The 20,578-nt window shown below is 41.9% G+C and overlaps 2 protein-coding genes across 6 annotated transcripts in view; one reads left to right on the top strand and one right to left on the bottom strand.

The window, feature by feature from the left end:
* Positions 1-14,331, top strand: part of SLC26A10P (Solute carrier family 26 member 10) — a 31,659-nt gene extending 17,328 nt beyond the window's left edge. The window contains exons 11-18 of one of the 2 annotated variants that reach the window (XM_087886697.1): positions 497-603; positions 1,347-1,416; positions 2,560-2,730; positions 4,158-4,197; positions 4,741-4,820; positions 9,336-9,390; positions 11,126-11,232; positions 12,748-14,331. In XM_087886697.1, coding sequence (XP_087742823.1) covers positions 497-603; positions 1,347-1,416; positions 2,560-2,730; positions 4,158-4,197; positions 4,741-4,820; positions 9,336-9,390; positions 11,126-11,232; positions 12,748-12,786 — 669 coding nt within the window. In that variant the 3' untranslated portion in view covers positions 12,787-14,331. The remainder of the gene's footprint in view (positions 1-496; positions 604-1,346; positions 1,417-2,559; positions 2,731-4,157; positions 4,198-4,740; positions 4,821-9,335; positions 9,391-11,125; positions 11,233-12,747) is intronic. The other variant, XM_034419196.3, reaches the window with a different exon arrangement.
* Positions 13,126-20,578, bottom strand: part of B4GALNT1 (beta-1,4-N-acetyl-galactosaminyltransferase 1) — an 83,150-nt gene continuing 75,697 nt past the window's right edge. For all 4 annotated transcript variants that reach the window (XM_034419193.3, XM_034419191.3, XM_060688983.2 and 1 more), the window contains exons 9-11: positions 19,518-19,658; positions 17,002-17,239; positions 13,126-16,121 (exon numbers count right to left, since the gene is read on the bottom strand). In XM_034419193.3, coding sequence (XP_034275084.2) covers positions 15,907-16,121; positions 17,002-17,239; positions 19,518-19,658 — 594 coding nt within the window. In that variant the 3' untranslated portion in view covers positions 13,126-15,906. The remainder of the gene's footprint in view (positions 16,122-17,001; positions 17,240-19,517; positions 19,659-20,578) is intronic.

Consider the following 20,578-nt stretch of genomic DNA (forward strand, 5'->3'; position numbering starts at 1 on the left):
CAGGAGAGGAGTCACATGGGAGCGCCCAGTCGCTCCCATAATCCCCCGCGCGGCCGCATTCTGCACCAGTTGGAGCCTCCGGGTGTACCCCAAGGGGAGCCCCATGTAGAGAGCATTACAATAGTCCAGACAAGAGGTGACGAGTGCTTGAGTGACTGTGCGTAGGGAGTCCCGATCCAGAAAGGGGTGCAACTGGCATATCAGGCGAACCTGATAAAAAGCCCCCTTGGCCACGGCCGTCATATGCCCTTCTAAAGATACCCGTGCGTCCAGGAGGACGCCTAAGTTGCGGGCCCTTTCCGGCCCTTTATTGCTTTTGTCATTGAACTGCATCTGTTATCCTGCCATTCATTTAACTTATGAAATGGTGAAGGCCATTCCTAATTTAAAGATGTGATAGGATGGAATGGGACGGTCTCCACTTACCTCTTTGGAACTTTTCTGTGCTGGTTCAGAATTGGGTGGTTCTATTACAGTCTTTTCAATTCTCTTACAGGCTGTGTGGATGGTCACGTGGCTTTCCGTGGTTATGCTCAGTGTGGACTTTGGCCTGGCAGTGGGGGTCGTCTTCTCCATGATGACCGTTGTATGCCGCACACAGAGGTAACTGTTTTACCTCTGTGTAATAGTAGTAGTGGTCCTTCCTTTGCTACGTTTTATTGCTGAATGCTGGATTAAAGCCCAGCTGTTGGGATCCAAGGGCCCCTTGTTAAGTGTGCCAAAAAGATCGTTCTTGAAAGGGGATCATTAAAATTAAGGCAGATTTTCTGCCCCACCTCTTGTCCTCAGCCATAGGCCAGGGCTAAGTCCTTCTTACATCCATGTAAATATGCAGAGTACCCTCTTAAGAATGTATCCTTTTGAAATGCTATTTCTGCCTTGCCCCCAATGGCCATCAACATATTATCTGCATCAGTGGTGGGATTCAAAATTTTTACTACTGGTTCTGTGGGCATGGCTTGGTGGGCGTGGTGTGGTGTGGTGTGGCTTGGTGGGTGTGGCAGGAGAAGGATATTGTAAAATCTCCATTCCCTCCCCACTCCAGGGGAAGGATACTGCAAAATCCCCATTTCTTCCCGATCAGCTGGGACTCAGGAGGCAGAAACTAGATGGGGGCGGGGCCAGTCAGAGGTGGTATTTAGTGGTTTGGAACTACTCAAAATTTCCGCTACTGGTTCTCCAGAACTGGTCAGAACCTGCTGAATACCACCTCTGATCTGCATGCTTCTTGGGGCATAAGCTATTCTACCTGATGTAATACAACTTTACTCTGTATGCCTTTATTTATTTATTTATTTATTTATTTATTTATTTATTTATTATTCATTTGTTCATTCATTTTACAGGGCTGAATGCTCTGTGCTGGGCAGAGCAGCCGATACAGAAATCTACAAGCCTGTGAAGTACAATAGCAAGGTAAAAGTGATGGAAATTGTTCTTACTTACCTGGCTGGGAGAAAGTCTCTTTGAACTCTCAACAGGACTAATTCCTGTGCTGATATGTATAGAAAGTGCCTTAATATTAGGATCATCTTGCTTTGGAACAAGATGAAGTTATTTTATTCTTAATAAAGGTGGGGAAAAACTCTTTGAATGAGAACAGGTTGTTATAATGTTCTAATTTTAGAAGTTCAGAGATCTTCCAGAAATGTAATTTTATTGCATAGACCACTTAACAAGGGCATTTAATTTTTAAGGAAGAAGGATGCTCGTGCTACAGTGCAGACTATGAAGTCTAGTCTGTAACAGAAGCAGGGCAAAGATTTGATGATGTTATCCATTTAGTCGTGTCCAATTCTTGGCGATTCTATGGGCCAGGTCTCTCCATATCTTCTGATCTTGCAGTGCTTCTTTGAGTTCTTTTTCTATGTCTGGCGTCTGGTGTCAGCTTTGATAGTATCCAGCCATCGTGTTGTTTGGCGATCTGGTTTCTTTTTACTACGAACTCTTCCCAATATAATTGCTTTTTCCAGTGAATTCCCTTGTATGACAAGGTCATGATTAATTTACATTAATTGATTAATTTGCACGACATGGCCATGATTAATTCCCTTCAATTTGTACCCTTTAGAAATGTTGAGTTATATCCTCCAGTCCTCTTCATTCATTCCTTTGGGTAGCTCCCTGCGCACAGTTGACTATGGATGATGCAGGAGTGAAATTCAGCCGGTTCTGACAGGTTCTGGAGAACCGATAGCGGAAATTTTGAGTAGTTCAGAGAACCAGCAAATACCACTTCTGGCTGGCCCCAGAGTGGGGAGGGAATGGGGATTTTGCAGTATCCTTCCCCTGGAGTGGGGTGGGAATGGAGATTTTGCAGTATCCTTCCCCTGCCATGCCCACCAAGCCACACTATGCCCACCAAGCTATGTCCACAGAACTGGTAGTAAAAAAAAATTGAATTCCACCACTGTAATGATGGGATTTGTAGCTTAAATTATTTGGTAGGTGTGAGATGGGGAAAGTCTGCCATATACGGTCCCAAACCCAGTGAATATGTATTCATATTCATCTATGATACTATGGTTCTATTCTATTTGTTCTGTTTCTTCTTCTTAGTGCTTTGAGATCCCAGGTGTGAAGATCTTAAGTTACCAGGCCCCCATCTATTATGGGAACCGCGGTTTTTTTAAAGATATTGTCAGCAAGCTTGTGGGGTTACAGCAAGACTGGGAACATCCTGAGGAGTCACGGTTTGACAGCAGGATCAAAATGGACATCACTACAGTGGTAAGACTCCTGGTAAAAGATTGGAGTGATGGTGGGGAGACCAAATATTGTGAGTTCAGTTTAGAGCAAATCAAGTTCACCCACAGGTGGTGAAGTGTTCATGGAAGTATAAGTTAGCTAGAGGAAGAGATACTATTTTAAGCTTCTTCTTTTTTTTTAACTGAATACCTGATCCTGGAGTTTTGGATGACCTCAAGCCTGATGATGTTAAACTTAAGTGCTTTTATTTCACCTGCATTCAGATAGGTTAGATTAGATAAGATTAGATTAGATTAGATTAGATTAGATTAGATTGGATTGGATTGGATTGGATTTTTTTTTTTAATTTGATTTATATGCCGCCCTTCTCCGAAGACTCAGGGCGGCTTACAATGTGCTCAGCAATAGCCTTCATTCTTTTTGTATATTTATACAAAGTCAGCTTATTGCCCCCACAAAATGGGTCCTTATTTCACCTACCTTAGAAAGGATGGAAGGCTGAGTCAACCTTGAGCCTTGGCGAGATTCGAACCCTGCAGTAATTGCAGGCAGCTGGTCTTAAGCAGCTTAATAACAGGGTGCCTTAAACCCCTGTACTAACAAGGCTCTTGGATTGGATTGGATTGGATTGGATTGGATTGGATTGGATTGGATTGGATTGGATTGGATTGGATTGGATTGGATTAGATTAGATTAGATTAGATTAGATTGAGGTTCAAGATGTTTATTGATGTCTTTTATTGATATCATTTTAAAGCAGATGTTAAAGAGTTTTTTTTTGTCTCTTTCACATTTCCTTACTTACACCAGAGCAAGACTGGATTGGATTATAATTATCATTAAAAAGCAAAAAAAAAAAAAAAAAAAAAACCACCCATATTACAATGTCTTCTGTCCCATCTGAGACAACTGGATTGATTCTGGTGCTCAGAACTGGACAGTTTTGCCATTCAGCTCAGAGGAACAATCAGGGGTCAGGGATATTTTGTGTGTGTGTGTGTCAAAAAAAATCAAGATGGTGGCCACACCTCTTTAATCAAAACCCCACCCTTTCTACACGCATTATGACATATGTAAAAAGGGATGGAGTCTTGATTACAGAATTGTGGCCACCATCTTTACTCAATTATAAAAGAGTGAATTCTTTACAGTACTTCTTATATATATGGAGATTTAAGTGGGGCATTAGTCAGGATGCTGGCTGTGTTTCACCCTGTGGGGTAAGTCAAAGCAGTTGGTCAAGTTAAACTTAATTTTTAGAATTGGCTTTCTATGATAGCTACATTCCCATCAAAAAACAATTTTTTTTTCCAAAAGATGCTTGGTGGAAAATAGCCACATCATATGAATAATTGACAACCCCCCCTCATTAGATGTAAAATAGCATAGGTCAATTCTTTCAGTTTGTAAATGAAAATTAATTGTTGGGTTTTCACCTTTTTCTTTAGGACAGCAGTGTTTGTGTCTTGGAAAAGAAGCTTAGCTCAGGTAACCAAAGGTTAATTCCTTTTTGTTCTTGGGCAATTTTCTTGTGGAAATATACATGCTAAGTTATACCATGGTGGAAAATCTGCTGTACCGTTTCCTCAGTTCTACAGAGGATATTACATTCCATAATATTTCTTGCTTTTTGATACTTCACAGCTAATACAATTTGCTAAACTGGCCTTCCCTAATTTTGGGTCTCCGGAGTTGTTGAATTTCAATCCCCATCCTGCTGTGGGTTATGGCAATTGAAGCCCATCCCATGTGGGCACACCAAGCTGAACTCTCTTTGTGCTGGTTATTGTGCCGTTATTAGACATGGCTTGTTAGGATGATTCTCTTCTATGCTGGCTGTTTTACAGAAGAAATGTATGCGTGTGTCCAGAATTTCATGTTAGCCTTTTCTCTGCTGGTGTAAAACCATCTGGAGAAAAAAAGTGCTCCTGGACGAGTGCAGGGTAGCACATGGCAGCTGTTAGACTGAATCTGTGGAACTGCAGTGGTTGAGAGAGATTGATATGGGTTCTGTCTTATCTACTTCTCCAGGCTTAGATGTACAGGCTGTGATTTTTGACTGCAGTGGAATATCCTTTGTGGATTCATCCGGCGCCCGGCTCCTTATCCAGGTATCAAAATACAAATATGTGCATTTGTGTCTGTGTAGTGGGGAATAAGGGTTGAAAAATAGTAAGGCTGGAGAAATACAAGAGTCAAAACCAGTTTGTGTTGAGACTAAATCAAGATTAAAACTGAGAATCTCTCTCCAGATGAACTTTTCTTAACTGGAGCCCAAGGGGTCTGCTGCATCCAGAACAGTAATTGCAGATCTCCAAAAATTAAAAGTACAGCTGTATCTTGGCCTTTTCCCTTTTCAATCTTTATATTAATTCCCTGATTGATCTTCTGCATAACCCAGACTTCCATCCTCCCAATTTAGCACAATGCAAAATTCCGATACTTCTGTATGCTGATGATGCCACTACTATTACCCAAACCCCTATTGGACTCGAGAGAGCTATTTCAGCAACATTAAAATACTGTAGACAAAATAATCTGACCCTCAATTTTGATAACTCAAAAATCCTAGTTTTTGCTGAAAGAGCTACCCTGTTTCCCTGAAAATAAGACCTCCCCGGATAATAAGCCTAATTGGGCTTTTGAGCACATGCGCTAAAATAAGCCCCCTCCCAAAAAAGTAAGCCCTCCCCGAAAATATTTAAATCCATGCACAGCTGGTCCCTGCCATTTCCTCTGGTTAGGGTTAGGGAGACAGAACTGGAAATCAGGTAAGATGGCAAGAGGAGCCCCGTCCTGTTCCACGTGCCCCAAAATAATAAGACCTCTTTGAAAATAAGGCCAAGCGCTTATTTCGGTGTTCAAAAAAATATAAGACAGGGTCTTATTTTGGGGGAAACACGGTATTCAATACTCTTGGAGAATAGAAGGACACAATCTAGAACAGATCAATACATTCAAGTACCTTGGGGTGGTTTTCCATATGAAAGGCATTTGGAAGGCACATCTGGACTACACCATGCAATCAGCCCTTAGGTTCTCAAATGCTATAAAACACTTTTTTTTATACAGGCAGAGGACAATTAGTCCCCGTAGCCTTAAAACTCTTTGAGGCTAAAACACTGATGCAAATTCTCTACGGGGCACAAATAGGACTTTTTTTTTTGAAGAAAGAGTCTTTAGAAACCATACAAATAAAATTGCTGCAATCCATTTTAACTGCACCTAGCAGGACATCAAATGCCCAGTTGAGACATGAGACAGGAATGCCTCAAATTCACCCTGGAAGATGATGCTAATTGACTGGTTGAAAATTCAATTCTTCCCAGACCCCTTCAGTTCTGATAGACAACGTTCCCTCTCCCAGGAAACAGGCAATAGAGCATAAGCTGGCTTTCTATGGACTTTCCCCACTAGACTACGATCAAGGCAAGCAAGTGGTTACCAATAGAATAAGAGATATGGAGTTCCAGCTAGAATTTACAGGATATCCAGCTAGAATTTACAGGATATACAAGAAATCGGATTACGTGGGGTGTGTGGGAACCAGCAAGGTATCTGAAAGACCTGACTTTTCCTAAGAGTAGAATAGCATTTTTTAGAGCCAGACTTAATATCCTCCCTTCAGCATTCCTGCAGGGCAAGTATGATAAAACCCCAATTGTTGAGCAAAGGTGGAAATGTGGGAATTGGGAAGGTGAAATTATCTCATGTCCTATTGCATTGCAAGTTCTACAGGGACATCAGATCAGTGTACATTCTCCCTCTAGTAGAGAGATCTCTAGGCGGATCAGATAACTTCTACATGAACCATCTCCTTTAAGGATTCAAATCCAGCCACCACTCGTGCAGTAGCAAAATTTTGTGCTGCTGCAATATTAATAAGGAAAAAAAAACAACTAAAGAGCCTTATTCATATTACTACTTGGCTTTTCCAATAATTTCTAGAGAATGTATTTATTTTAACACTCAACTTTTGTGCTGATCTGTGACCGTAATAAAGATCGATTCTGATTCTGAAAAGTACAGATAGTTTAAGATGGCTAGAACCCAGGGATGAAATCCAACAGGTACTGACAGGTTCTGGAGAACCGGTAGTGGAAATTTTGAGTAGTTTGGAGAACCAGCAAATACCACCTCTGGCTGGCCCCAGAGTGGGTGGGAATGGAGATTTTGCAGTATCCATTTCCCCTGGAGTGGGGTGGGAATGGAGATTTTGCAGTATCCTTCCCCCTGGAGTGGGGAGGGAATGGAGATTTTGCAGTATCCTTCCCCCTGGAGTGGGGAGGGAATGGAGATTTTGTAGTATCCTTCCCCTACCATGCCCACCAAGCCACGCCCACAGGACCGGTAGTAAAAAAATTTGAATTTCAGCACTGCTAGAACCTTACCTGACCCTATGGAAGTTCACTAAATCTTATGTTGCGATCCCTGAAATATCTTGAGATTTCCTGATTTCTTGATAATTCAGACTTTTGGGGGAAGGCAGGACTGATTCTGCCTGCAACGTGGGGGGGGTGGGGGTTGACCCCGGGCATTGGAGCAATTCATGATTCTCCTCCTTTAAAGAGGAATCTTTTTTCACCAAGGTCAAATCCCCCTAGGCCTGGGGCATTTTGTCACAGGCTGTGTGAAAGGAATGGATAGGCTCTGATAAAAAATGGACAAGGCTCCCCTATCTCTCTTTTTCTGGCCATTCCCAAATGTGTTCCATTCCATTCGTCTGTTCTTCCAAAGCTGGAGACTGCTAAAGAGACAAATTCAGTTACTACCGGTTCTGTGGGTGTGGTTTGGTGGGCGTGGCATGGCATGGCATGGCATGGCATGGCATGGCATGGCTTGGTGGGTGTGGCTTGGTGGGCATGGCAGGGGAAGGATACTGTAAAATCCCCATTTCCTCCTGATCAGCTGGAATTTGGGAGGCAGAGAATAGATGGGGGCGGGGCCAGTCAGAATTTTTACTACCGGTTCTCCAAACTACTCAAAATTTCCACTACCGGTTCTCCAGAACTGGTCAGAACCTGCTGAAACCCACCTCTGCACAAATTCCTTTGGCCAGAGGTCCAGTTGAATCAGAGGAACCTCTTCAAAAGAAACATGAACTTCTCAGTATTGGTAGTTCTACTCCACTGCTCAACTACTAAACTCTGTATTTGCTTCAAGTTCCTTGGTTTGAGTTCAGCTGCAAGTAAAGAAGACAATGAAGGGCTCTCCCTCCCTTCTAAAGACAACAGAACTTCTGTTACATTGGGAGTCTCTCGACATTTGGCTGCTGGACACATCTGGAGTTGTAATTATAAGTTGACAGAAGTTTTGAGAACATGCTGTCAGTACTCCTAAACAATGGCTATTACGGGGAGGGGGGAGATGCGGGGGCTCTCCTATTCTCCAAATGGCAGCCATAGGGAATATGACCAATTACAAAGCCAATATCCTGGGGTGCCTCTTGTCCCAGATTTTAAATAATTCTCCTGCAGAATGCTCCCTTCTACAGCCATTTCCTTTTTGTCTTTTTCTGTGCAAGCAAGCAGATTTTCCTAACCGCTCTGAACTGCATCTGCCTATCATTTTCATCTCTTAAGAAACAGAGGCCTTTTTGAAATTGAGAGTAATAATGCAGGCTGGTCTTTGGCTTTACACTACACCAGCATCTCACTATTTGAATTGAATGATGTAGAACAGGGGTCTCCCAACAGTGGTGAAATCCATTTTTTTTTTTACTACCAGTTCTGTGGGTGTGGCTTGGTGGGCATGGCAGGGGAAGGATACTGCAAAATCTCCATTCCCACCCCACTGCAGGGAAAGGATATTGTAAAATCTCCATTCCCACCCCACTCTGGAGCCAGCCAAAGGTGGTATTTACCGGTTCTCCAAACTATTCAAAATTTCTGCTACCGGTTCTCCGAACTGCTCAAAATTTCTGCTACTGGTTTTCCAGAACCTGTCAGAACCTGCTGGATTTCACCCCTGGTCTCCAACCTTGGCAACTTTAAGACCTGTAGATTTCAACCCCCAGAATTCTTCATCCAGCAAAGCTGGCTGAGGAATTCTTGAAATTGAAGTTCACACTAGAGACCCCTGATTGTAGAAAGTCAGATGAGGTAAGGGTCAGGTCAATAAGTCAGGGTTTTGTCTGCAGACACATTGGGCCCGCAAACATCCAGAATTAGAGCATGATTTTCCACAAAAGAGAAATCTGTTTACAGTGAAAAGGTTGTTTTTTTTTTTTAAAAAAAGGCATTTGCTTCTCATCCCAGACAGCATTGCCTCCCGCATCCGCATTGTGCTGGGTCAGTTTAAATAATGTTCTTCTTCCCTCACGCTGCCCTTTAAGGAGGATTATAATTCATCAGGGCCTAAATAGGTTGTTTTTAAAATGTGATATTAACAAATGAACTAGAGTCGTGCCTTTTTGTACTGAATTGGAAAAACAGCTGCTCCCAGTATAATAGACTCCTTGTAATAGACTATGGGGTGGAACACAAACTGTGCCTCCGCCTTGTGCCAGAATTAATAAAAGATCATTGTTTATCAGGATCTTGGCCATCAGATTGGTGCTTCGGTGTACCTGTGGTGGTTGGAAGCCCTCACATAAGTTTCTTTACAAATGTTTCCTTGTCTTTTAGGTGTGTGTGGAATGTCAAAAAGCCGGCATACAGATACATTTGTCTGCCTGTAATGGTGAGTGAAGTAAGACGTGCCATCAATCTTCCTATTATTTTACTTCATTCTTCCTCAGTCTTCAGAGGCATTAGACTAGAACTTCAGTGGTCTCTAGTTGAAATCCCTTATGGGAGCTTTAGTTCAAAGCTAGCATGCAGGAAAAAGGTAGCCTAATTTACTTACTTACTTTTTTTTTCCAAATCTAAATGTTAAGAAGTTGTCTATTTCCTCAGGAAAGGGTATACATTTTTCAATTGGTGGGATTAGCCCACTTCACTTGTTCCTTAAAAACAAAATCAAGAGGACCACTGTCAATTCCCTCAACGGGAAGCCCAAGAAGTACATGTACAATCCTACATGTACAAGAGAGATCCTATACATTTCCTGCATGGATAGATTCTCACGTACAAAGAATATAGGTGATGGAGCCATTTATCTGATGCAGACCCAGAAATCTATGGCAACAAATCTATGAATTCGTTTCCAACAAATCACCTAACTTGGCATCAAAGCCAAGGAGATGAGCTGAAGATTATTTGAGTGATTGCATCACCATTTTATTATATCTGGATTTTTTTTTTATTTGAAAAAAAACCCAGCCATTGTGATTGTTATGGGTGATTCAAACCAAGATTCACAGACACCAGTTTTGAAAAAGGTGTCATGTGGTAGATGCCCAATCTCTAGATCTGTGGTCTACTTGTGTTGAATCATCCCTCCCTCTCCTTACAGCCTTTTAAATAAACTTTGTAAGAAGACCGCCTGAACAAGCAGTTTCACTTCAGTAGGATCCAGAAATATCCAAGGGATCTGATGCATCTGTCAGACGTGAAAACAGCAGCCCCACATGACACTGCAAAGCAAGCTCTGCCCCTTTTGTATGCTCAAGCCCCACCCCATGCAGGTAGTTCTTGGCTTACAGTGGCAAATCGGGACAGGATTTGCCATCGCTAAGCACAGCAGTCATAATGGGTGACACATGACATCACATAGCAATCCTAGCACCTTAGCTGCTGTCGTTAAGGAAGGCAGGCACCTGTTTTCAACTTCCTGCCAGCTTCCCCATTGACTTCGTGTGGGGGAGAAGGGGTTCTTGACAGCTGACATGCAACAGGAAGAGCCTTGGTAGTACAGGGGTTTAAGGCACCCTGTTATTAAGCTGGTTATTAAGACCAGCTGCCTGCAATTATTGCAGGGTTCGAATCTCGCCAAGGCTCAAGGTTGACTCAGCCTTCCATCCTTTCTAAGGTAGGTGAAATGAGGACCCAGTTTGTGGGGGCAATAAGCTGACTTTGTATAAATATACAAAAGGATGAAGGCTATTGCTGAGCACATTGTAAGCCGCCCTGAGTCTTCGGAGAAGGGCGGCATATAAATCAAATTAAAAAAAAACAAAAAACAGGGCTTTCCCGCTGCCCTCCTCAGCTCTTCTGAATAGAATGCTGGAACAACAATAAGCTCAAGTTGTTTCCAACTGGTTTATGAGAGATTGGACCTTGGAAAGAGCGGTGATGCAGAAGTGCTTCAACTTGATCTGAAGGACCAGTTTACTCACCCATGTAATTACAGTATCGGACTTTTTCCAAGATCCCATGATTTGTGGATCAGGGTCATGTACAGATTATGTTTGTTGTGGAGGTAGGAAGAGACCATCCCTAGTGTGAAGGAACTGTACCCATGCAAGCCATCTCTTGTTGAGCCCCACAGGTGGCATGAGACCTGAGTGACTTCTATTTTCTTCTTATCCACCTAGCCAACGTCCTACAGACCTTGAGTTTTTGTGGCCTCATGCATCATCTCACCCCTCAGCAGATTTTTGTCACTGTTCATGACGCCGTTTCCTACCTCCAGCAAGCCACGGTAAGGGTCCGAGAGTCAGCAGAGAAAACAAGGAAGCCTCTTTTCCTCTTGGTTTCTGTTCAGGCTTTTGGGGGGGGGCATAGGTGAGGAAGGGGAGCGTGGCTGGGCACCTGTAGCCCAGCTCTCAAAAGCTCTCAAAAATGACATCACTGTAATTTAGTGTCCCTCCCATGAGATAAATCTGTAAATACAAGCAATTTAGCCTGAGTCTTATCATCCGATCTGGTAGCGATGGAGGTGGGTGGTTCGGAGAACCGGTAGCAAAAATCCCTGCCCCCCCCCGCCCCGCCATTGCCCAGCTGAGCCATACACTCATCAGAGATTTTTTAAAAAAATTTAAAAGCATTTTTTCTACAACCTGTTTGGCTGAAAAAATGCTTTTAAAAGTAAAAAAAAAGCCTCTGATGATAGCACGGCTCAGCTGGGATCATCAGAGGCTTTTAAAAGCATTTTTTCTACAACCTCTTCCACCGAAGAGGTTATAAAAAATGTTTTTAAAAGGAAAAAAAGCATCTGCCGATCAGGCAAGTCAGCTCGGATCGTCAGAGGCTCTAAAAGCATTTTTTTTACAACCTCTTCAGCCGAAGCGGTAGAAAAAATGGTTTTAAGAGTAAAAAAAAAAAAAAAGTTGGCCACGCCCACTCAGTCATATTACACCACCACCACTACCAAGCCACGCTCACAGAACTGGTAGTAACAAATTTTATATTTCACCACTGCCCCACCCCACAGTTCTGATGAACTAGCCATATTTGCTCCTTCAAAAGCTATATAGAAGTACAGGTAGTCCTCACGTTACGACCCTAATTGAGCCCAAAATTTTTGTTTGTTAAGTGAAACATTTGTTAAGTGAATTTTGCCCTGTTTTATGACATTTCTTGCCACAGTTATTAAGTGAGTCATTGCATTTGTTAAGTTAGTGACGTGGTTGTTAAGTGAATCCAGCTTCCCCATGGACTTTTGTTTGTCAGAAGATTGCAAAAGGGGATCACACGATCCCGGGACACTGCGACCGTCATAAATATGAACCAGTTGGCAAACTTCTGAATTTTGATCATGTGACCACGGGGATACTACAATGGTGTACAATGGGCGTAAGTGTCAAAAATGGGCATAAGTCACTTTTTTTAGTGCCGTTGTAACTTTGAACGGCCACTAAATGAACTGCTGTTAAGTCGAGGACTACCTGTACCACAATCATTATTTCTAGATGTAGAAAGTTCAGATCACCCTCAGAATCCAACTGCTACTCTTAGCAGGGATTGCATCCACTGACTGGAGGGAATCTCTGCACTTCCCTGTGTAGTCTTGAGGCACAGAGTTCTCTATGGAGATTCTTAGTCATCCAGGTCATGGTTGTCCCAAAGGTGCTTTTTTCAAGAGGTCAGTTGCCTCTTGAAAAAAGCACCCTTGAGGCACAGAGCTTAACAAGTAACGTGAGCTGGGAAGGTATTAGAGTAGTTTTTTTATATGGCACAGTGCCTCATGGATAACTCCAATTTGGTTTTTCCTCAGGAAAACGTGGAACAGAAGGATCCCACCATCTGGGTATAACTTTTCTTCCTGCCAAGGTTAAAAGACAATGAGATCTACCAGGACAAAGCCATCTGAGACCACAGAGATTTGGGAAAGGGCAGCAGGCTGCCAACGAGACCACGTTTCTCCTGCTACTGGAAGGCTGGATTGTCAGGAATGGACTGTCAAGGAAAGAGCAGACTGGCAAGAAGAGCCAGGTTCTTAGATTTAGCAGTTCTTCCCCCTGCTACAACTTCCGTGGCCTGCAGAGTCCACATCTGAAGTGTCAGGATTACTTCGTGCACTCACCTGTCTTGGTTCCTTTCTTCTTGAACCCTTACCAGAAAATTATTAGAACACAGCAGCTAAACAAAATTGTATTTTTAAAAAACAACCCTTTATTACTTTCCTAGGGGGGAAAAAAATTGAAGTCACTGCAGAATAAGCCATGGAAGCCAAAAGGAAAAGAGCCTAGGAAAGAATGCTCAATGGGGATTACAGAAAAGTTTGATTGCCAGAAATAAAATGAAGCCAATTTTGTCAAAGTACCATATTTTTCGGAGTATAAGACGGACCTTTTTACCCCCAAAAAGAGGGTGAAAATCTGGGTGTGTCTTATAGTCCAAATGTAGCCCCGCCCAGCCTCTGAAACGGAGGTTTCAGAGGCTGAAAAAAAAGCAAGGCGCAGAGCTCACAAACAACAAATCTGTTGCTAAAGTTTATCTCTGGGAACAGCTGATCGGGGGTATTCCGGGAGGCCGATCCACCCCCAATCAGCTTTTTTCTTATTTTCCTCCCCAAAAACTAAGGTGCGCCTTATATTCCGGTGTATCTTACAGTCTGAAAAATACGGTACTCTTTTATATTGGGGCATCTCCTTTTTCCTTTTCTTTGCCAGAGAGATCCTCTCAGACCAGAATTGCTGGTGGAACTGGTAGGACCAAAGAGTATAGATGCATTAACAGCCTTTGATTCACTAGAGAGGTTCAGCCAACATGCTAAACATGGTTAATGAATTGATTCACATTTTGGATTCAGTATATACCTGCCCTAGGACCAAGCTATATTCCTCAGCTTGCGTTTCTCTTTAGTGGGTGGATATACAGTATTTGCAGATAACTCACAGGTTATTGTGATCACTCAGAACTGAGACACCACTCCTTGGGTTAGGTTATTGATCAGTGTTTGCAACTGGAGATCTCCATCTTACTCAAAAGGGACAGGATCCATTTTACACCTTCAGCAGCATCAACTACTATAGCTAAGGTTTTCTTGGACTGCACCAGCTCAGAGTTGCATGCTGATTATGCATCCATCCCTGAACAATAAATATGTAAATAAACAAAACAAGCTTTTGAACTTTTATCAAAATTAGCATTTTAGGCAGGGGAGCAACCATTTCATTATCACATGGAATTTGTTTCCTACTTACTTTGGATGTGTGTGTGTGTGTGTGTGTGTGTGTGTGTGTAAAAATGCAATGTCCTTTTTAAAAAGCATTTTAAGTGTATTTAATTTATTACTGCATTGTTCTGATGGCGTGAGGAGGATTTAATTCCAATTAAAATCGTACTTAAAGTCTTATTGTGCTTAGTACAGCTTATTCCCATATGAGCATGAATACGATTGTTGCTGTACTTATGGCTTCTAAGCCATACCCAATTCCTATCTTATGTCCAACAACTGTATCCTACCCAAATATTTTTACATTTTTTTCATCGGGCAACTCAGAGGAAAGAAGAGTTTGTCCTTTTGCAGCAAGAAACAATTTTGTGAATCAGTCTGTGTGAATTCCTATACCACTCGTGCTACAGAGATTTTGAAATTTACCATACCTCACTGGTTTTTGTCACTCCCTGTGCACCTGTACCTTAACCTGTGAGGCTGGTACTTAACTAATTTTATCTTAATGAAATTGACAGCCCAGCTGCCAGGAAGAAGGGCATACATAGGCAGAAGGAAGAATGGTGCCTGAGTGGTTACAGCCTCTTTGGTTACGTACGATATGAGCCAACCCCATGCAATGGAACTATTGTGTAGGACCTTTTCCCAGCCCTGATTTGTGGTGGTGGTGGTGTTTAAAAAAACCCTCCCTAATAAATAATAGTTTTAGGAAAAGCAGTGGTGTAACAAGGTTCCATGGTTGGCACTAAAAAGCCACAGACTTGGGATGGAGAAGTTTAAGGAATGAGAAGAAGCTTTGGAAATGGATTCTGTCTGAAGTTAAAAAAAAATAAAATACTGGCAATCTGTCATGGACAATCTTTCTACTTCACAATATAAAAAAGCTATCCCCATAGAAAATAAGCTGCCCCCTCCAATGTCCGTACACTTCTGGTCATTTTTGCTGTAAGCCTGGGAGCACTTTGAGTCTGGAGTGCAGCCAGGAGTTCTGTGGCTTTTCAAGGCTGCTCTGCTGCAATGCACACCTCAAGGCTTCCCCCTGGCGGTGGCTTTTCATCATTTGGCATTTCCAAATATCCCAGAACGATGTCCCATTTGAGGTTGGAGGGAGCCTGGGACAGAGGGGCTCAACTTGAAAACCTTGGCACAAAAATTGTGATGCCAGAGAAAGCCCCCCCCCCCTCCCCAATTTCAGGTTTATCCACCTCTGATCCTGTCCCCTTCTGTAGTTTAAGTTAAAGGGAGGTAAAGGATGCTGGGATATTGCCAGAGTTTGCAAGTTTTTGACGTGACCTATAGGTATGCACAAGTCCAAACTTAGAAAGGGAGTTCGGTGTAATAGAGGCAGATGGCTGCCCTCAACCAGGCGCCCGATAAAGACCCAGGCTTCATGGGGCAGCCTCTTGCAGAAGCGCTCCCCGTGGAATATGGTTCAGTTCAGATGCAAAATATGACAAAATGACAAGCAGACAAAATCCTCCTTTTATCAACAAGGTCTGGAAGATGGCTTGTCCAATTAATTCTGTTACAACACAGTTGTTGTTGTTGTTGTTGTTTTAAGCAGCGTGAAGTTCATTTCTCAAGTTGCTCTTCAGGCCTGAGAATGTAGAAGCTTCCCTGAGTTTGGCTAGTGGACAGGGCAAGCTTGTTTGCTAAGAGCTGTGTCTAGGTGCCAGAGCAGGCTGTCCGAGACTCCACTCACCTGAGGACTTAGCCAGTTGTCAAGGGTGGGGCTCAGCACCCTCTGACTGAAGACTAATTGCCTGTCATACATTTGAAATAGTTCTTGAAGTAGAAAAGGCTTTGTTTGGTGTTCATTGTGTCATCCGACGAGTTGGGATAGCGGAACTTGGCATATTGCTTCTCATTTACCGATTTTAGCCACGGTAGCTTGATCTTAGAGGCATGGTCTACCACCACATTGGAGCAGGAACCGACATGCAGAACACCCAGGCCATCAATGAAGAACTCTGCAGTTAGAACAACCCAGAACGAAGGACAAAAATTAGCATAAGCCTATGATTCTTCAACAGACAATCCTTCTGTGCATGCTTTTTTGAACCTTCCTGTTGAGTTGAGCAGAAGTTGTAATGGGCCAATTAACACTTTGAATGAAATAAATAAGAACTTACTGCAGATCCCATTGACACTCACAAAACTGACTCAAGCATCTGTTAAGATTACAACGTTTCTCAAACTCAACTACTTTAAGTTGTGTGGAACTCCCAGAACTTTCCAGGCAACACTGAGTTGAAGTCCACACATCTTCAATTTGTGGGAGGTTGAGAAACACTGGATTCGAACATCAAAGGAAACCCAAGTTCACCCTTTTGATTGATAGTGTGATTTGGATTCTCTTACAGGTGGTCCTTGATTTACAACCACAATTGAGCCCAAAATTTCTGTTGTTAAGTGAGACATCGGTTAAGTACGTTTTGCCCCATTTTACAACCTTGCTTCCCTCAGTTGTTAAGTGAATCACTGCAGTTGATAAGTTAGTAACCTGGTAGTTCAGTGAATCTGGCTTCCCCATTGACTTTGCATGTCAGAAGGTCGCAAAAGTGGATCACATGACCTTGGGATACAGCAATGGTCATAAGGATGAATCAGTTGCTAAGCGCCTGAATTTTGATCACATGATCCTGGGGATGCTGGAAAAGTTGTAACTGTGAAAAATGGTCATAAGTCACTTTTTTCAGTGCCGTTGTAACTTTGAATGGTCACTAAACAAATTGTTGCAAGTCGAGGACTACCTGTATTATCTTCTATATAGGAAACAAAAGCTATTCTATGTTCTATTCTAGACACGGGTCCAACCTGAGGGTCTCCCATGCTGGCACCATCACTCACCAAGGTGGGCAACACGGTTGAGGCGTGGGTCAAAGCCAACTTGCAACACCTTCTCTGTATGTGCCAAGAAGAAATTGATTACTCCATCAGTGACTACACAATCAGGGAAACCTTCAATGGTGTGGTGATAGCCCTGGCGGACTTGCAGGCAATCTCCCTCCTCAGTACCAGACTGCACGCTGATCCGTTGGCGGTATGTGGTGGTAAAGCCTGTAATCTCCCGTACGGCTCCACCCACCTGCGGAAAACAAACCATAATGTTGAGGTTGGATCAGAGGTGTTATTCAGCAGGTTCTGACCAGTTCTGGAGAACCGGTAGTGGAAATTTTAAGTAGTTCAGAGAACCAGTAAATACCACCTCTGACTGGCCCCGCCCCCATCTATTCTCTGCCTCCCGAGTCCCAGCTGATCAGGAGAGAATGGGGATTTTGCAGTAACCTTCCCCTGGAATGGGGAGGGAATGGAGATTTTACAGTATCCTTCCCCTGCCATGCCCACCAAGCCACGCCCACCAAGCGATGCCACACCCACCAAGCCACACCCACAGAACTGGTAGTAAAAAATTTTAAATCCCACCACTGGGTTGGATGGTCTGCACCTGTATGTGCATGTGAAGTGGGTTCGATCTGCGAGGGGGGGGGGAAGATTTCTTGGGGGAAGGTTATTTCATTACTCTTACCTTTTTAATTTTGTTTTAATGCCCATTTTTGTTTCGCTTTTATTTATTTATTAAATGTTTATGCCACCTCTCTCCCCTATAAGGTGACTCTGAGTGGCTTAGAAGTTGTAAAAGGGAAGTTATAAAAGAAGTTAGAAGGGAATTTGAAGCATAAAGTGAATAAAATTTTAAAAGAGAAAAATAAAATGAAACTAAGGGAATGGGTAGGAGGAATGAGGACACGTGGGGAATTGGAAGAGGTTCTAGGAGGAAAACGGTTGTCTTGGTTAAATTACAGCCAAGTGGAACAATGGACTAAAAACTTGGGTAAGAGAAAATGGAGAGTGTAGAGAGTTAACGAGGTTCGAGGAATTAATTGAAAAAAATGAAACTGTAAAGGAAGAAAATAAAGGGATAAAAGGCTTAATGAGTGGAATTTATAAAATATTGTTGGAGGAAGAGGAGAGGGAAAATTTAGGAAAGATGGTATGGGAAACCGATTTGAAGATACAAATAGGGCAACAGAGTTGGGAAAGGATCTGACAACAAAGAGTGTTGAGAAATATGTCAGTAAGAATAAAAGAGAATGATTATAAAATGGTATGGAGGTGGTACTTAACTCCGGTTAGATTAAGCAATATGAATCAGAACTATTCAGATAACTGTTGGAGAGGTTGCGGGGAAAAAGGAACGTATTTACATATGTGGTGGGATTGTAAATTTGTGCAAAAATTGTGGAAGATGGTGTTTAAGGAGATGGAAGAAATTGTAGGAATAATGGTAGAAGAGGCACCAAAGGTAGCATTACTCTCACTATTGGAAGATATAAAGTGTAAAAAAGAGACTAAAGAGTTGATAACAAATTTGTTGACCGCAGCAAGGTTAATGATTTCTAGGAACTGGAAGACACGAGGTGATTATTGTTTGGAAAAATGGTATAAGGAAGTATGGGATATTGCCATAAATGATAAACTGACTTGTAATATTAAAGTAAGGAGGGGCATAATGAAAGTAAATGAATTCAATGGAATCTGGAAACAGTTCCTAATATATGTGTTTTCTGGAGGAAGGGAGATGCCACCACCAGAAGAAGCTTTAAGATTTTGGAAGCAGGAATGATCCCGAGGGGTGGGGGAGCACTCGTTGATTGTTTGTATTGTGTATATTGTTATATATTATATATTATGATTTATGTATGTTAATAAAATTTTAAAAATTTTTAAAAAAATTATATTGTACCAGTGAAGTGTTATATATCTTCAATTTATAGCATCTGCAAATATTTCCTGATAAACAATATGTGATTCCCCCCCCCCCAAAAATAGAAGTTATAAAATAAGTCAAAAATAATTAAAATGTTAAAAACTACATAGGTTATGATTTCAAAACTATTCTGAAACCAGAACCAAGAGATGAACAGGATAGGTAAGAGTGAGGTCTTCTGATCTCGTTATGTTTTTAGTTATTTTAACTTAGATTTTGTAAGCTGCCTAGAATCTGCTGGAGTAGGTGGCTATAACAGGTTTAGTGAAATATTGATTTATTTAAATCAATATGTATACCTTTCAACAAATTAAGCCACAATCAAGAACTAGAGATTTAAACAACGCTACATCCAAAAATAATGTGTGATAGACTTTTGCAAATTTAAGAAAGGAATGAGCCCCTTTTTTTAGTCTCTTTATCAACTCAAAATTGATTCACTTCATCTTATGGGATACAAAGATGTTCAAATCACAGCCACGGACTAAGTCTGCCTTCACGTTTCTAAACCAACTATGAGATCTTTAACTCCCAGACAGCATGGTGAAATAAACGATCCAGAGCCAGGAAAAGCAATCACGGGGCAGGAACTCACCAAATCCAGGGAAGTTTTCTCAAGGATATCTACAAGCTTTTCTATTTTGGTGCGGGTTGTGAAAATGAAGTCATCATCCACCCACAGAACATATTTGGTGGTCACCTGGGAGACGGCAAGATTCCTACCAGCAAACCAGCCCTAGAAAGTTAGGGTAGAGAGGAAAAAGAAGATTGAAAAGGCTATTTATCAGGTTATTAATACATTTTCAATTTACACGCACAAGTGCTTGGTGAACAGCGTATTTGTCTGGGTCAATTTGCTTATATAATAATACTTTTCTAACTCCTAATGTCTAACTGTGTCATGCAACCATTTGTAAAACAAATCCCGTGTTTGAAAATACTCTGTATCTTCCCTTTCTTTTATTTCCTTTTGAATTTTTTTTTTTATTTCTTATACACATATTGTAAATGTACATTCTCCTATCCATAATTGATCATACATATACATATTTTTCTAAAGAAAGCATAAAAATAAGACATTTTAGTTACATTCAGGTTGCTCTTCTACCCTTTCTTTTCCCTCATTTTACAACAAACCTTCTTCTCCTTCTTCTTTCTTTCCCTTCTCTACCTCCTCTCCTCTCCTACTTCCTTCCTTCCTCCTCTTCTTCGTCTTCCCTACTTCCCCTTCCTTTCTCCCACTCCTCCCCTTTTCCCCCTTTCTAGCCTTCTCTCCTACTCTTTTCCCTATCCTTTCTTCCTCTCCTTTCCCCTTTCTTCCATCCCTCTCTCCCTTTCTTTTATCTTTAACGTCAATATAGAAGATGTAATTAAAAAAATTTTTTTAGATTGTGCAGAAATGGACAGAAAAGGCTATTTATGAGGATCACTACTGACAATCCTTTTGCCAAATAACTGGATTGTCACTAGCTCCTCTTGCTTGGCCACAAAGCACTGAAAATTGTTTCCTTATCATTTTGTACCTCAAACTTTGGCACCTGTGCCTTAACAATGATTTTATAATCCCGAGTTCTGTCTGTCAACCTTTTCAAAGCACTCTGATCAGTATCATCTGTTTCAACTTTGTATCGTCAACTGAATAACTAAATAAATTTC

Source organism: Pantherophis guttatus, chromosome 2 (assembly GCF_059756535.1).
Source record: "Pantherophis guttatus breed Tessera chromosome 2, ASM5975653v1, whole genome shotgun sequence".
NCBI lineage: Eukaryota > Metazoa > Chordata > Lepidosauria > Squamata > Colubridae > Pantherophis > Pantherophis guttatus.